The sequence below is a fragment of the Henckelia pumila genome, chromosome 1 (assembly GCF_033568475.1).
Source record: "Henckelia pumila isolate YLH828 chromosome 1, ASM3356847v2, whole genome shotgun sequence".
In the NCBI taxonomy this organism is placed as follows: Eukaryota; Viridiplantae; Streptophyta; class Magnoliopsida; order Lamiales; family Gesneriaceae; genus Henckelia; species Henckelia pumila.
In genome coordinates this window covers 105,162,108-105,179,290 of record NC_133120.1, presented here as the reverse complement: position 1 = coordinate 105,179,290, position 17,183 = coordinate 105,162,108, and the positions used below count along the sequence as shown (strand labels likewise).

The 17,183-nt window shown below is 34.9% G+C and overlaps 4 protein-coding genes across 5 annotated transcripts; 1 reads left to right on the top strand and 3 right to left on the bottom strand.

The window, feature by feature from the left end:
- The first annotated feature begins 1,753 nt into the window (after positions 1 to 1,753).
- Positions 1,754 to 3,377, top strand: LOC140880810 (CASP-like protein 4A4). Its single transcript, XM_073285602.1, has 3 exons — positions 1,754 to 2,258; positions 2,542 to 2,677; positions 3,088 to 3,377. The coding sequence occupies exons 1-3, from the start codon at positions 2,005 to 2,007 to the stop codon at positions 3,271 to 3,273; spliced, it is 576 nt and encodes a 191-aa protein (XP_073141703.1). The 5' UTR covers positions 1,754 to 2,004; the 3' UTR covers positions 3,274 to 3,377.
- Positions 2,139 to 5,814, bottom strand: LOC140880801 (DEAD-box ATP-dependent RNA helicase 47, mitochondrial). 2 transcript variants are annotated; one of them, XM_073285580.1, is made up of 3 exons: positions 5,722 to 5,814; positions 3,593 to 5,402; positions 2,139 to 2,755 (listed from the first exon to the last, which is right to left on the bottom strand). In XM_073285580.1, exons 2-3 carry the CDS (start codon positions 5,242 to 5,244, stop codon positions 2,674 to 2,676), a joined length of 1,734 nt encoding a protein of 577 aa, XP_073141681.1. In that variant the 5' UTR covers positions 5,245 to 5,402; positions 5,722 to 5,814; the 3' UTR covers positions 2,139 to 2,673. The 2 variants fall into 2 exon arrangements, with proteins under 2 accessions (XP_073141681.1, XP_073141690.1); XM_073285589.1 differs by having other exon boundaries at positions 3,593 to 5,321; positions 5,722 to 5,774.
- Positions 5,815 to 6,350: 536 nt separating this feature from the next.
- Positions 6,351 to 8,793, bottom strand: LOC140888984 (pentatricopeptide repeat-containing protein At5g46580, chloroplastic). Its single transcript, XM_073296682.1, has one exon. The coding sequence runs from the start codon at positions 8,598 to 8,600 to the stop codon at positions 6,483 to 6,485; it is 2,118 nt and encodes a 705-aa protein (XP_073152783.1). The 5' UTR covers positions 8,601 to 8,793; the 3' UTR covers positions 6,351 to 6,482.
- Positions 8,794 to 10,659: 1,866 nt separating this feature from the next.
- Positions 10,660 to 14,664, bottom strand: LOC140887003 (protein ABCI7, chloroplastic). Its single transcript, XM_073293993.1, has 3 exons — positions 13,604 to 14,664; positions 11,341 to 11,600; positions 10,660 to 11,069 (listed from the first exon to the last, which is right to left on the bottom strand). The coding sequence occupies exons 1-3, from the start codon at positions 14,486 to 14,488 to the stop codon at positions 10,754 to 10,756; spliced, it is 1,461 nt and encodes a 486-aa protein (XP_073150094.1). The 5' UTR covers positions 14,489 to 14,664; the 3' UTR covers positions 10,660 to 10,753.
- Between the last annotated feature and the right edge of the window lie 2,519 nt (positions 14,665 to 17,183).

Sequence of the window (17,183 nt, the reverse complement as noted above, 5' to 3'; positions counted from 1 at the left end):
TTTTACACTTAAAAAAGAAAATACTAAAAGCTCGATTTTAGTTTAATGTTGATATGTGATATTATGTTTGGTGCAAACGAGAAATAACTATGTATAATCGTTTTCATCTCATGTTTTACTTGAGTAGTATAAAATATAAATAGTTGTAGATTATTTTGTTATTATATTATTATTCTTGTATATATATTCTATCATCTCATCTATATCCACCAACCAAATAGTGTTTTTTTGAGTATGATATTGAGTTGAATTCATTATGTTTAGTTTACTCAGATTTGAATGAATATACTGTAATCAATTTTGAAATTGAGTGTTTGTTGGGGAAAAAAAACGACTTTATCAAGACTAAAGCGCAACTAAAAAGTCTACAATTGGAGTGACGTACGTATTGAGTGAAATGGTTTTTTTTAAAGAAATTTTTTTGGATAAATTACCTCTTTGAGAGATCTTCAATATTATCGGGTTAGTATGTCTATGGACATCGATTATTTTAACTAGCGACCGTGGCACGTGATTTTCACTTGCTCGACAATTTAATTATTTTTAAAAAATGTAAAAAATTATAACGGTGAAAAAATTTGGAAATTTTGATATAAAGTAGAGAAAAGTTGTAAAAAATTATGTAGATAATTTAATAAGAATTGATAAATGATTAAATTTGAAAAATGAAATAGAGATAAAAAGAGATAAGGATATTAGAGAAAAATGAGGATAATTTAGTCATTTAAGATATAATATAAAAGAGAGGTGTGAATTTTTGGTGTGATTTTACGGTTAGCATAAGGGCTAGAACTATTATAATATAGCAGATAATTTTATTACGTGTCTCGCCGCCAACTTTAGGTTTATTAACAGTTCATTTGATTTGGTGGATCACATAATTTATCCGAATAACTTCACATTTGATATTGGAAATAACACAAACTATGTTTCATTTCATGCTATAACAGGTGTAACACACACGATATGATATTGGACAAGTATAATACACTTGATATAGCATAGACCGATCCCACAAACTATGTATGTGATTGAATCGATTATATAATAAAGTATATTTTACTCGACCAACACTTTCTCATATCAGTTTTTCGCACAAAACGTGGCCGAGAAAGTTAACCTGTCTAGCGTGCTTCTTGTCATATAGAACTTGTCCAATACGGTTTACTTAACTAGCGTAATTGACAAACTATTGATTTAACACAAGAGTTTATCCATTGCGAATAGAAATATAACGGTCGCAAGTTCTCACATTATCAAAAGGAAATATTTAGCATCAAATATTAATATAAGATGATATAGTTAAAATAACATGAAGACATATTCTAGGAAATAAAAATATAAAGCAAATAGATAAATTAATACGTCATTTATAGAACATATATATTTTACCAAGCTTAAATTTTTACTGGAGATCGCAATTAATCTCTAGGGAGCTAGCCTTGATATATCATCATATCATAATAACAAACATGTAAATGAACAAAAAAATGATTACCCCATCCTGCTTTTAGTATGAAGTATTGGAGGGGTGCAACTGGAGCAATAGTTAACGTTTTCTGGATTGCAACTGCGGCGAATTTTCAACATCCTCACCTAATATTCTTAGCATTTTTGAAGTGTTAGCTAACTGAATACACCACTCAATAATAATTTTTATAGAAAGGTGACATCACTGAGTCATCATCCCCCACATTTGAACAAAAGAATGGCGGACAACAAAACAAAGTCGGGCTATTAATAACTTATTAGTTTCAATTCTCACAAGACAAAGGAAATTTAAAATTAAATGTTTCGACATCGTTGACTGCAATTATGGCGAAAAAGCCCACAATTGTTCAGCCAGCCCATCCTTAAAAATAGAGTTTGTTGAACATGAAAAATTAGAAAATTGCTTACGAATCTTCCTGGCAAGAAAAGGGTATGTATGTTACAGAAATGAAAAAAATTGGACAAAAGACTGTCAGCAGTAGCAGAGATAGCTAACTGGTCTGTGGAAGAGTTATGTCTAATGCCACAGCTTCTGTTTCCGCCTATACATCGCCACAGCCACAGCTGCCAACACCGTCACCTTATTCATTCTCAGTCGCTTCGATCAGATGGAGCTCAAGGCCTCCGATTCAGGTCGTCAATCTCGTTCTTCGGTTTCTGGCACTTGTTTTGGCCTTCGGCTCTGCTCTCTCACTAGTAGCAATATCACCAAGAAATTCTAAGCTAAAGAATCAATCCTTCAGATTCTGCAGTCATCCTGAATTACTGTAAGCATCAACAATTAACCACACAGGCACACATGACACATACAAACTTACACAACTTGCACACACATAGGCAATATCCTATTCATCGTGTTATCATTCACTACATAGATGAACATAAATGACATCGATATCAAAACTATAGGCTAAAGTCTTTATTCATGTATTAAATGCAAGCCATTTGGATGACAGTAATTGGAAAATAAAAATACTAAACATATGAACAAGGGACAGCGTAAAGTCCTATGGTATAAGTTTTAACGGTTCTTTGGTTAACTATGGGCAGGTACTGCTTCAGTGTGAACGTCCTTTCATTTCTTTACGCAGCCTATCAGCTCTTCAAATGCATTTGTGATATAGCCCATAGAGGCATTTTCATCTCGGATATGGTATCTGACTACATCAGCTTCATTTTTGATCAAGTAAGTGTACTCTCAGTGAGGACCATATCTTCATCTACACATTCATTAGTCTCCGCCTCTGCCTCCTTAATTGTGCGCCTGCACAAAGAAAAGAACTCACTAAATTCAAAGTTTATGTTGGAACATCTCAAACCAAGGAAATATATCAGTGGACAACAAATATTTTCAGAATAGAAAAACTCCTTTTCAGGACTAATGTCACCTCAAAATAAATGCAGGTAAGTACCCTAATGTTGTCCATTTTTTATGACTTGTAAGCGTCTTTTCAGAAGTTGGACTACTAGTCCAGAGTTCTGCAAAAAATAGCTAGAACTGGAAACCTTTTGTGAACAGAAACCACCCAAACTCCGAATTCTCTCCCTTTTTATAGAGGAGCGTTCAAAATAGTTTTCTTATCAATCATGTAACAGTTGGCAGGGTATCTCCTTATTTCATCGTCTTCTGTAGCCGTACCAGCCATACAACAGATGGAAAATGGGAATTCACTAAAGAACGCAGCTGTTGTCTCTATCTCCATGTCTTTTGCTTCATTCTTAATTATTGCAGCCAATGCACTCCTATCAGGCTACAAATTTTGCAAGAGGATTATATGGTGATTCGGCATTAATTAATGCAGGGAGCCAAGTATGATTTTCTACATTATGTATGCTAATTAAAATGTTTAGTGGTTGAACAGTGCAGGAAATGAGTTTCAATTTCACCCCCTTTCAGAATGATCTAAAAACAATAACATGGAACGAAAATTTACCAAGCCAAGTTTGCAAGCTGTCAACTATAAAAAGGTTTACATTCTTCGCTGAACTATCGGAAGATTCCCGAGTTGCAGTGATAATCAAACCCAAAACAGTGGCCTGGCTAGAAATAAACTTCAAAGCCACCATAAATCACAAGATTTAAACAAAACAATAACATTACCTTGAAACATTTACCGTGTTATCAACTTCAGTAATAAGTTTTCCCTCTGTGAACTCACAAGACTGGATTGTAACCCCAAGCTGCTTCTGCATCTTTTTCACTACGAAGACTTCTGGCTCCTCGCATATGGTGACTACAGTGCCTTTCCTGCCTAGGCGTCCGGTGCGACCAGCCCGATGCGCATAATGAATTGAGTCGGTTGGCAACCCTAGATTAACTACAAGATCACATTCTGGTATATCTAATCCTCTAGCAGAAAGTTCATTCGTCAACAACACCCTCACATCCCCATGCCTGAACCTTTTCAAGATGGATGACCTTGCGAGCTTTCCAAGATCTCCATGAAGCTCTGCTGCTTTCATTCCACGAGCCTCTAACTTGAATACGGCATCTTTTAGTTGTCTAGTGTGGTTCATGAAAGCGATCACACATTTCGCGTCAAGTGCATGTATACATCTTCTTAACATGTCCACCTTGTGCTGTATCCTTGTGACAGTATAATAGTGTTTTAGTGAAGGTGGTAGACTCTGAACTGAAGCTTGAGCTTGCAAGTTTGTACCTGGACTGGAATCAGAAGGCATTCCTGACAATTCAACTGGTGACGATTCAAGAGGTACTACACTTTTAGCCCGGATAAGAAGTGGATCGCACCCCCAACTTCGAGCTGCCCTAATCACTGAAACGGGTACTGTTGCAGATACCATTAGAGTCTGACGCTCCACTCGCCTTGCTTCAGAACCATTCGCAGCATGTTGACCAGCACTAGATTTTCGACCAACATGCTCTAGTATACGATGCATGTCCTCCCTAAAATTGAATGCAAGAAGTTCATCCACCTCGTCTAAAACTAAGTAACGGCAACTATGTGTATGAAGCTTTCCTCCTGCACTTACTTCTGCAATCCTACCTGGTGTCCCAACAACAATGAATGGCTTGTTCTTCTTAAGTGCCTCTTCCTGTCTCGACTTGTTTGCACCTCCTACAAGCTGTTGAACCAATCTCTTATCTGCAGGTCCAAGTAGCTTCTCAACTTCTCTCACAATCTGCATTCCAAGCTCCCTAGATGGCGCCACAATCACTGCTTCAATATTCATCTTGTTCTTAGGTTCATCATCCTTATTTAGTGGCCCCACTTTAGAAAGTATAGGAAGAAGATATGCCAGTGTTTTTCCTGAACCTGTGTAAGACTGAATCACAGCATCATGATTGTTAAGGATTGTGGGAATAGCTGCAGCCTGAACATCTGTGGGAACTTTATAACCTTCATTTTCTAGCCTCTCAACTAATAAAGACGGAAGGCCAAGTTCCGAGAAAGACTTTGCAGCAAAGGGAGCCAATGCCTCTGTATCAACTTTCCTTTTCATCTGCACCGCATTATATTCTCTATGACTAACTTTCTTTTCTCTCCTTTTGGGGACTTCAATTGTGGAAATCCCAAGATTCAGTTTATTTTTCTCATTTCCCATGGTTGTCTCCACTTCATCACTCAAGCCAAGAGTTTCAAGAGTGAGAGGCTCATTCCCATTACCAACCCGACAAACGAAGCGCACGCTGCTGTACAACGGTTTTGCCCGCGAAAATCTCGAAAATTTTCTAAGAGATAAAGAATCACCACAAAAAAGAAGCACCCTCGTGGCTGATAAAGAATGCATTGTTCTTCGTAACAAATTGACCAGTAGCAACGCAATCTACTCAACGTTGCAGTACAGCCCCAAAGATGCAACAATTCCTGTAAATTTGCACAATAAAGTTGCAAGCCCAATTCTTACAATCGCGTTCGTATCGATTCAATTTCTGGGCATTCTGTCAACTAACCATAAAAAAATAAAATAAATGAAGGAAAGAAAGAAAGAAAGAAAGAAAGAAACGAACAAAACATTAGATCGAACCAACGAATACGCCATGAAAAACAATTTATGTGAACTAAAAAGAATGAATGAGCTCAAATAGCTTTGATGGAATGGAAAGTCCATGACAAAACAATTGAGTCATTCTATCAAACAGCTTGAATGCTACCCATAGTTCCTCATATTTCAACAACATAATTCATTTGTTTATTTTCTGGTGCACTCAAGCTCGCACAAACCTACGTACATGCATAATTATATGTTTGTGTGAGAGACAAATACCTCAGAAGATGATGGACTCAAGATAACATCAACCGTCAATGGCAGCCCGATAAAAGCTGAAGAATGCAGAATTATAAAACCCCAAATTTTGGCAAATAGATAATTATATCTCAACCCCTCAACTTCGAGATATTTTTATATAAAGCCCCAAATATATATATATATTTTTAAAAAAAGGAAAAAAAAAAAAAAAAACTGTCTTTTTGAAGAAAATTCCATTGAACTCAATAACAATTGTTCCCCCCAATTTTCAAATTGAGATTTTGTCCCTTTTGTTTTCCCCTAAAAAATGTTGTCATTACCTTTTTCACAAAATACAAGAAGAAACAAAATTCATATATTTGTTTAAAATTCAGATTCCTTATTCAGTTATTCTTATTTTAAAAAGCAAAACAATACAAGGACTATGACAATATTTTAATTTATGCGACTTGATTTTGGTTTTTTTCCTTCATAATAAACTCAGCTAATAAGGTTAAACTCAAAAGAAAATTTATTTTTTCAGAGATTTTTTTTGTTTCTGTGGATTGCCAGTTCGATTATTTTGGCTACTTTGGTTCAAAGAGTTTGGTCTTGCGTAAATCAGTTGCATTGACACCAAGATTTCAAATTTAAAATGAAATATAAGATTCGAGACTCAAAAAATAAATATAAGTTGATATGCAACGACATAATTTGTTATAGTTTGGGTGTTTACAGTATTCAGAATAGAAATCTCAAGCTAAAATTGCATTGGCAGTAACATTCTGTTTGTTGAGGGCTTAAGCCGCAGCAGCAGAAGCCTTTGATCGAACCCATTCCACCAAATCTTCTCGAGTGGCGAAAAAGAAACCAGCTTTCTCTTCACTTTCCCTAAAAGGGACTGCGAGTTTCTCCGCATGGGAAGCAAAAGCACTCCCTAAACCTTGAGAAAACTTATGAGTTCCGGCTCCCGTGTTGGCCGAGAATAAAGCAGGCAAAGTTTCTTGTTGTTCTATACTTTTAGCCAAAGTGCCCATCCATTCTTCGAATGCTGTATGAGCTGCGCCAACAGAGAGAGATCGAACGTTCAATCGCCACTCTTCTTCGGTTTTGGTATGCAGACCAGGATAGAGTCCATACATGGATCCGATATACAAAAGCTCGTGAGCTCGTGCGTGGAGATCTCTGTTTCGGCATATATCAATCAAACAGTTGCAGAATGGTCTCCTAGCTTCAACAGATGTGCTGCTCAGTATGGCCTTGAACTCTTCTCTGATAATCTCTAAGTTTGTGTTCTTTTCATTTGATAGTAGCTTGACTAAAGCAACCAATTTCGGGTTTGCTAGCTCTAGACAAGAGAGAACTTTGTTGGCATCGTCCCCGTCGCAGTATGAGACAACAGATAGCAAGCATCCAAACAACCTATCATCTGGCTTCACGCCCGAGTCTACTGAGGTATTGAACACCTTAACCAAATCATCAATTTTCTTTGCACGTCCCAAGCATTGGATCAAACAAGTGCACCCCATGACATTGAGATTCACACCAGCCTCGGACATTTCCTTGAACAAAAGCATGGCCTTATCCACTTTTCCTCCACTCCCATAAATATTAAGCATCGCTGTGTAGCTCCAAATATCCGGCTTGCTTTTCTGGGAACCTTTCATGTCCTCGAACAGTCTCTCGCCCTCTTCCACCAACCCAAGATCGGCACACATACTCAACAATGTATTGTACAAAATGAAATCCACAGGCCATCCATTCGACTTCATTCGTTCCCAAAGCTCCAATGCATCTCTGGCCCACCTAGCCCTACCATAAATCTTTATCAGTGCAGTCAACGTCTTCTCATTAGGGGTGACTCCCAATTCCACCATTTCATCAAACAAGCTTCTAGCCAAGCCGGGCTTTCCAACCTTACCCAATGCCTCCAACAGTGTGTTGTACACAACCAAATTTGGTTGCACTTCAAGAGACTTCATTTCTTGCAAAACATACCGAATCCCATCATAATCCCCTGCCTCGCCAAACATCTTACCAAGAACAGCAAAAGCAATGGGATCAGGCTTCCACCCACTAGCTCTCCCTTTCTCATACAAACTCAGCACCTCCTCAACCTTACCCAATTTCGCATACACATCCAAAACAGCAGAATAAGTAACTTCATCAGGCATCAGCCCCGTCTTGTACATCCTCTCAAACCATTCCACGGCCTTATCGAAAATATTACATCTTTTCGCACAAGTAATAATAGTGGAATAGGTAATGTTATCAAGATCAATTCCTTTCTCGATCATTTCAAGTGCAAGATCCTCGATATGCTGAAACTGTCTGCCAAACCTCAAAGACTTCATAGTAACATTGTAAAATATTGTCTCCATGGGAAACAAATTCTGGGCTTTCACCCAATTGAAGAAAAGAAGCGACTTTTGCCAGGGCCTCAAGCCATTCAGCACTAAAAGCGTATTTTCCCTACTGGGTGCAGTTGGAATTCCCTCAACAACAGCCAAGAATTCAGATTCCTCACATTCATTGAGTTTCTTGGAAAATTCTCTCAAGTCTTTGATCTGTGGATTGTATGAATAAGTAGAGCGTTTATGGCGATTGAGAGAAAGAACGGAAGGCTTAGGCTTGGTGGGGTTAACCCATGTGGATTTGGGCTTGGACAAAAGCTGGGTGTTATTTGCATTATCAGAAAGAAGTGTGGCGGATAAGGGCAAAAGCTGCTCAGCCAAAGATTGCTTCTTTTGGTCTTCGGCAACGGCGGAAGGTGGCGAAGGTGCTCTCTTGCTTGAGCTGCAGAAAACTGTGAATCTTTTCTTGTTGGGAAGTTGAGCAGGGGTGGTGAAGGGAGGCGGCTGGCGGTGGTTCGCCGCGGAAGAGTGGTAGTAAGGTGATAGAGAGATTTTTGCTGCCATGGGGATGGAAGAATGGGGGTTTTGGAAATGTTATTGGTGAGAATACCTATCTCCCCATGCTTAAGGATATGTTTGTTCTGCGAGATATTTTTGCAAGCACCTTACCTTATCTGCATTCAAATGAAACGAAGCAAATATATGAACACAGTGAAGGCACCCGACCACCCAAGGTCCAAACCATGGTACTGATGGAGTAATAAGAGTAGCCTTGTGTGTCTTTAAAAAAATGAGAAGAAAAAGCCACGAGAGGTGTACAAATTAGTATGGTAAGTAAGCATTTGATCGGTGATCAGACGTTCGATTGTCTTACCAACAATTTCATGTTGCCAACATTTTCTTTGGATTTTTGTATAAATTTGTTGTACACCGCTTGTCCACTGTAATGTACCTAACTAGACTGGTTTCAAAAATGAAAAGAAAAATCGGGTTTATTTGTTATCAAGGTTTCAAGTATTGGACAAAATTTTTAGTTCGAAATTCAATTATAACAATTTATTTATTCCATATAATTAGAAAAATATTTTTAAAAAATAATAATAAGAACAAAATTTGGGTAAAAATATCCAATTTTTTTAAAGAAAAATTAAATTGACTTATCGTTACTATATTAATAGTATATGCAATTATGCAAATTTATTATGGAGTTATAAAATGACAATATTATCCTCAATCTAAGAAATTATTAGTATTAGCGTTATCTCTCACTAATTGTGTTCTATCATCATATAATGAAATACACGTACAGAGAGTGAATTTGGTTGAGAAGTTGAGAAGGAGCGATGAAATGCACGTACATGGAGTGAGAAATAATTTGATTGAGAAGTTGATGAGAAAAAACGTGTGTATTGGAAGTTGAAGGGTCTTCGAATTTACATAATAATCCAAAAAAGTTATTTTTTTTATTATTGATACGAATGATATATATTAGGCAAATCACACAAAAATACCTAATATGATTTCTATGAGCTCCTCTTGCTTTATTAAATAGTAAAAGATAAAACTTCATACTTTTTTTTTCTTAAAAAATATATTTTTAAATATTTATTTTAATTAGTAATAATGAAATACTATAAATATCATATTTAAATTTCTTTAATTATAATATAATCTTTTACATAAAAATTAGATTTCCCCCCGATTTTTCGTAAAGTTGAACGGAGCTTATGTTTCGACTGTCACATATTTCATTGCTTAGGTATTATTTGATGATGTTGACAAGACAAGTATGGATTGTTCAACATTATACTAACAATTATTAACACATGCACCAAACACTACAATGAATAATTATACAACATAAATTTCTTAAGTCTATCATTTTTTAACCACTCTTGTTATTCATTCATATCCTTCATCTCACGAATCAAGCAGCGAACGACAAATTGTTAGAAAGCTTGATTGAATATGTTCATATTTTAATGTTATAAAATCTATACTTCTCGAAGATGGGATAATTGTAATTTTCCCAATATGGCCTGGAGCAAGAACGAGTCAAAGACACTCCAGAGTCCAGACATCGATCAATCATTTGCCTTGTGTACCTTGAACACTTTTCATCTTGTCTGAGTTTTTTTTTCCTCATTTATTATTCATAAACAATTTTTAAACTAAAATATATTTAGAAACTGTGTTGCAGATTCAATATTCTTGTACAATAATTAGATTTAAAAAATAATTATGTTATCCTCATCTTCCAAACTATTATCTCATCCTTAGTCATCTCATTTTAAGAATCAAACAGTGTCTTAAAAACTAATAATAATAATTATTATTGTTGTTATTTTTTTATTTTGTGAAGAAACTAATCATACTACTAGTAAAAAATCAACTGGGATACCAATATCAGTTCTTACAATGTTACACAATACCTGAATCCAATCAAAAATTATTTCAATATATTCCGAGGGAAAAAGTGTTAATCCATACAATTAACTTTGCATCTATATCACATAAGATTATTATTATAATGATGCATATTGGAGAAAAAATAATTTATACGATTCTCTCTTGAGAAATAAATACCAAAAGTTTAATGCCTCATGAGGTAAACTCGCATCTAAACCAGCAATAAATCTACAAGATTAACTTAGGAGTTTCACATAACAAATTTATCCAAAATTAAATTTTGCAAATTGGTCACGATGAATCCGTGATTACCTTGAAGGTGGCGTAGGATCTAGCAATCCCCTTATCAAATTCTCGGCAGTTTTTTGAATACAAGAGTCAGGAAAACGTTGTATAACCTCACCTGCAAATGAAAAGATGAGAGCTTTTCTTGCAGTTTCAATGTCAATTCCCCGTGCTTGGAAGTAGAAGAGCTGGTTCTCTTCCAAATCACTAATTGCGGCTCCATGGGAGCATTTGACATCATCGGCTATGATCTGGAGATTAGGTTTGACATTTACGGTCGCACGAGGTTTCAGAAGGAGGGTCCTCGTTAGTTGTCCTGCATCTGTTTGCTGAGCATCTCTGCAACATATAGCAGCAATTATAATAGGTGTATGAAACTCATGCAATGGCATAAATAGCAAGAGGCAAACAAACCAAGCCGCTTCCTAATGTTTTGAGCTACCTCTAATGATTTCTTACCAAACTCCTGCAACTATCTCAAATATTTTATTCCAAAGCTTTATAACTCACAGCAAGTGACAGAACCTATATATGCGGTCCCAATAATTTTTAGCCCAGATAATTTTGTTGCACCAAATTATCAAAAACAAATGAGAAGAAGCTTCAATACCTATTGACTTGAACATTGCCATCGAAAACAGCCTGCCCTAGTGAATGAGCAACAATACACTTGTGAAGTTGCCTAGAAAAACCACGTGGATAGTCCAACACTAGTTTACTATGCAAATCTTGTAACTGATCGCCAATTGACAAATGAAATGTTGACAACTCTGTTGTAGTATCCGCGCCGACCTGCTGCACATGGACATTGTGCCTGCTTAATTTTCCACCAGTGCTGACTTCTGTAAGCTCATAAACGCTTGTTGATTCCTGTATATTAGATCTCAGTTTGGAACATCAATTGATCAGAAACTTGAGCAATATATATATAGATAGATAGATTCAAGTAATCAGGTACAAAATCATCGACAAGAGTGTTAGTCTCGTCTAGTGAGAATTTCTATCAATCGTAGGGAAGGTTGCAGAATGGTTAAAAATTAGAATCTAGCACAAGTCGGCTTAGCCAGCTGTTGGGTAATGAATATGACTGTTGTTTTGTCACATAAGTTTCAGGTTTCTTAAAAATAAACAATTCGATTTTAAGTAACTATTGGTCCATCCAGTAGATTATGCAAAAACTTGCAACTCTCAAATGGAAGGCTTCAAAACATCCCTTTATATCAAGTCTTTCATCGTTATGTGAGGTGAAGGTTTTTCACCATAAAAAAAAAACCATCTTGGTAACCAACCTCAGCAAAAAAGGATTAGCAACTTATCTGGTACTGTGATCTTCAAATTTTTCATTGATGGTTATAGTTTTAGTTTGTAACACGAAATAAACTATTGTTACCATTTTTCGGCATAAAAGTACAAATAAAATGAACTAAAGATATTATAACTTTTCAAGAGAGCGGTGAATACTGGGATACAATTGTGATCTTCGAGCGGAGGAAGGAGAAGAAGAAAATTGTAAAGATTATTGCACTTTCCGGTCTAGGGAACCCACTGGTGAACAAAAGCAATAAAAAAAGACAGTTTTTTCAAAGGTTATATAAGAGTCAAAAAGCCTACTGATGTAAGAACATAGCATACTCTCCACATCAAGTTTTGTGCGTGCATGCATTCTTTTTGTTTTAAGTCATTTCAACAACAAACTGTTGCATCCACACTGTTGTCTCTCATGCACTTTTGGCATATAAAGAGTTATAAGAGCAATAAAATGGAAAAGACGGGGCAGGGACACACTTCTTTAGTTCTTTTATGGTTATATTATATGGATTACAGAATACGTTTTTTACTTCTAAGGTGAAAATCAATAGCTAAATCAATTTGAAATTCCACCTATTCTTCCGTAGCACCCAAGAACACATAAAGCATCGCCTATTTCCTCCTGCTCGGCCAATAATAGTTGTACAAAATGAAGAACACAATTCCACAATATCCACACAGCATTCTATTTTTAACTTGGCGAGCAGTTTTTTACAGTTAACTTTCATGGTATATCTATTGACTCGAAAGAAATAGTTGATTGATGAGCAATGTACTACATGTCTTATCACTTGAATAGCAAGCAAGAATTTAAAGTCCCAATTCACTTGCTTTCCTTAATCCATAACATGTAGGTTCAGGAATCAATGTTTTTCAATGTGCCGAACCAGTTTGGAATTCTAGGAGTATCAAGTCTCCCTATACAGAATGTATTGGCCTCTTATTTTCCCCGATCTTTGTAGTTTTTGTTCTCCCAAATAGTCATTCTTTAGTGAAGCCCACCCTAGCTTGAATAGGAAACAATACATTGAGTTGGAGAATATACCGAAGCTAGAAACTATATGGGGCAGTTCCATACTTTTGCTGGCACAATAACTAGTCGCGATGGATAAAGTCGTCGTATTTCCAATACCCAGTTTTTAATCTTCACAAAAGAAGTTGTGCAGTAACTAGTCGTTATTAATAAACTTATTGTATTTCCAATATCAGCTTTCTAATCTTTAGAAGAGAAGTAATATACGCTCTATCTCTGATGGAGGTAGGCAATAGAATATGGTCAGATACAATTACGAAGCCAAGAAAGATAACCCCCTGACTCCACAGCTCTAAAGTATAAAAAACCCCTTCGCTTACTCCATGAAAAGACTCGGTAACTCAATCATGCAAAATGGAATGAATACACGGGACATAATGGGAATTCTATTGGGACCACTGTATACTAAGCATCAAGCAGTTCATCTACACCAAATTTATGTAACAAGGACGATAACAGCACATCAAAGAAATTTATCAGTTAAGAATGAACATAATGTTTGCCCTAAAAACTAGATGGTAAAAAATCAAACCTGGCGAACTGAAGTCCATTTCACATGCACTGCTTCCTTGGACTGTCTTTGAATGTAAGAATGGGTAACCTTGCCCCCATCCCCAATGACAACTTCCATAACTGAATTGGTCCAATAACACTTTTCATCCCCATCGGCACCCATATACTCCTCAACTAGACTGATCTCTCCTCCCTTCTCTACCAAAACTAGCACCCTTGGATTCGAAATAGGCAGCATTTTCGAATCACTCTTGTCCGCTTTCAATGAAAGAAACCTCAAATGCAATGTACTCTCAACCTTGCACCCTTCAGGTACATAGAGAACAATAATATCTGGAGCACCCACACCATTAAGTGACCAAAACAAATCCCCCTGAAAACTGGACGCATATTCAGACACCCTATTCATGATCATTTGAGAATTCACACTCGACAAAGCACCAACAAACACCCCATCGGGCAATTCAGAAAATTGTGACAAAGAATCTACCAAATAACCATCAACTATGGCAAGATTGGGCAAAAGGGTATCGCCCAAAACGTTTAAGGAAGCCAGGGATTGCAAAGAGGAAGGTTGTACCGGTTGGACATCGGAATTCTTGATAAACGAAGTGTCAGTGAATCTAAAAGCCTCGTCCTTCCGAGAGGGCCAGGGGGTAGAAAGAAGGGACTCAGATGATATGTCTCTGAGCTTCTGCAGAGGCGGCGGAGGGGAAGTGGAAGAGGTTGAAGGAAAGGAGTCTTCTAGAGTCTCTGCCAGCCGCAGAACGTGTGGGTCCGAGAGGATTGCAAGTGTTCGAGACTGAGTGCATACTCTAGCTCTGGTGGCTCGCGATGGCGATGATAATTTGGGAAGGTAAGAGCCCAGGCTAGATATGGACATCGAAAGGGCAGTTACCATCATTTCAGTTCTTAGAATTTGATCACTCTCGCCGCAGAAACGAAGGCCGCCACCGTCGGAAGAGGTTACGCCACCGGTTATGTTCGCCGGAGCTCGCCCACCAGCTCTTGGAATGCAAGATAGTCAATAAAAAAAGGCCGAAAAAAATAAATAAACAAGGAAAAAATTGCATAACAGTCTGTACTGTGTTTCCGTGGATATCATGAATTGGTAGGGTATGGTGTAATTTGAGTAATTAAATGAAACCTTAGTAAAAATAAAAAATTTCATGTAATTTCGTGGGATTTGATTTATACAGATAAAAAAAAAATTCTTTTCAAAATAACTAAAAATATCATGTCTTTGCAGAAATATTTAATTCATAAATATTTTATCATAAAATTGAAAAAATTATTTTGAAATCATTTTAAAATATTTATATATTTTAAAAATTATGTAAATTCTTTCTTTTTACGATGAATTTCGATTATTTTTAATGTTAAAAACTTAATTTATCAAATTTGATGATATTATCTCAATTTTATTTTGATGAATTTTTTCATTATTAAAAAATTTAATTTAATAAAAAATAAATATTTTCCTTATATTTATAAATTATTTTTATTAAATATCATGTATAAAAAATAGATGTGACTATTAAATATTATTAATAAGAAAGATATTTTATAATAAGTAAAACAAAAATTTATAAATATAAAATTAGATTAATTTTAATTATCGAATTAAATTCCTAAATAACATTAGTCAAACACTACAATGGAATTTAAATTCAAGAATTCCAATTCCAATTTCAGTTCCAAATATCATGAGAAAAAATTTATCGATTGATTATACGTGATTATCTGTATTTTCAAATTTTGAACATACGACATGTTACTTTTGAAAATACATATAGATAAAAAAAAAAGTGCAATCAAAATTACAAAATCATAAGTTATCAGACAAACAATAATTTCATTGAATGTTTCAGCAATCTCGACATTTTACAAAAATAATAAATACAATTAATAGAGAAAAAATAATCAAATCATTTTTTTAAAAAAAAATTCTTATTACGGTGAATTTGAGACAGTCATTATCACGTACTCAACTCGGTATACTTTACGTTGATATAGGGTTGATGTGATGGTTGATATAAAAGTAATACTCTCACGATATTTCTAATAATTTATTTTTAATTTGAATATGTGTGTATATTCATTCATATCTTTTCATCGATCTCAAATGTCCAAAAGGATTTTGGACAATTAGATTTAATATTATGATACTATTGTTACACTAGTATGAACTCTAAGCCGTAGTCTCCAAATCACAATAATCAAGCGAACACTTCCACACACAAATTTGTGTGCACGCGCGTTTGTTTTTATAAAAGAAAAACACACCAAGACGGTGTTTTAGTGCATTAATTTGGGAAAAAATGTATCTTGGATTATAGTTTTTATTATATACAACATATAAATATATATCTATATTATGTTATTAAAATTGAGGTTTTAGAGTAACTAATTTTGAAACTTTTGTTTAACCAAAAATACCATTTTTCTCAAATTACAAAAATTTATATTCAATAAAAAGTATCATTTAAACATATTTTAGTAAATTTACTTCTTATTTATAACTAGTGTTTACTAATACAATATTTTTTTTACTGTTATATCACAAATTCACAAAAGACTTAAATTCATATTTTTAAACGAGTATAAGTCTTTTGTGATACTATCACAACTCTTATGGATCTTTATCCGTAAAATGAATCACATTGCACATATATATTTATCATAAAAATTAATATTTTTGATTTAAAAACTAATATTTTTTAACGGGTGACTAAATAGGAAATATTTTTGATATAAAGCGTGTTTTTTTTAGGTAAAATTTTGTAATTTTATCGAGTGAAATCATATATTACAAGTCTAAAACCAAGAGTTAAAACTCACGAGTCATCTAAACACACTATGAACATTTCTTCAAAAATTTGAAATTAAGTGGTCATGTAGCTTTCAATTCATTTGATTCGCTTGTGTTTAAAAACAACCATTTCTTTCACTCAAAAAAAAAAGTTAAATAAAAACAATCATTTTTTCCCCAATTACTAGAACCACATTCCATATGGGCTAATGCTAATGCTGCTGCTGCTGCTGCTGCTGCAACTACTACTACTACTAGTCTACTACTACTACTATTATTATTATTATTATTATTATTATTATTATTATTATTATTATTATTATTATTATTATTATTATTATTATTATTATTATTATTTCTTTTTTTTTTAATCAAATATGGGCAAATGTTATTCCGAATAAAATTAATGTACAAGTACGATTGGGCCTGTTCCGGATCTTAACCAAACTTGGAAAGCCCACGAAATTCGTTTGTTCTTGTTCTCTAAATTCGGCCCACGAATTTGCCTGCTTCAGTCTGAAGATATTGTGAGGATTTGTTGTTTTTCGATCCAAAGTATCATTTTATTTTTGTCCAATTATAACTACTAATTTACGAAAATATCACTTTTATAAAATTAATATACAAAAAAAAAAACATTTTTTAAAATCATTCTCTACTTTTATTTTTTGGTTTTTTGTTAAAAAAAAACGGACTAAATAAGCACGCAACGCGTGCACGTGAGTACTAATATCTATTATCTATACTATCTATACTGGAATTTTTGGAAATATCAACGATACCCCTT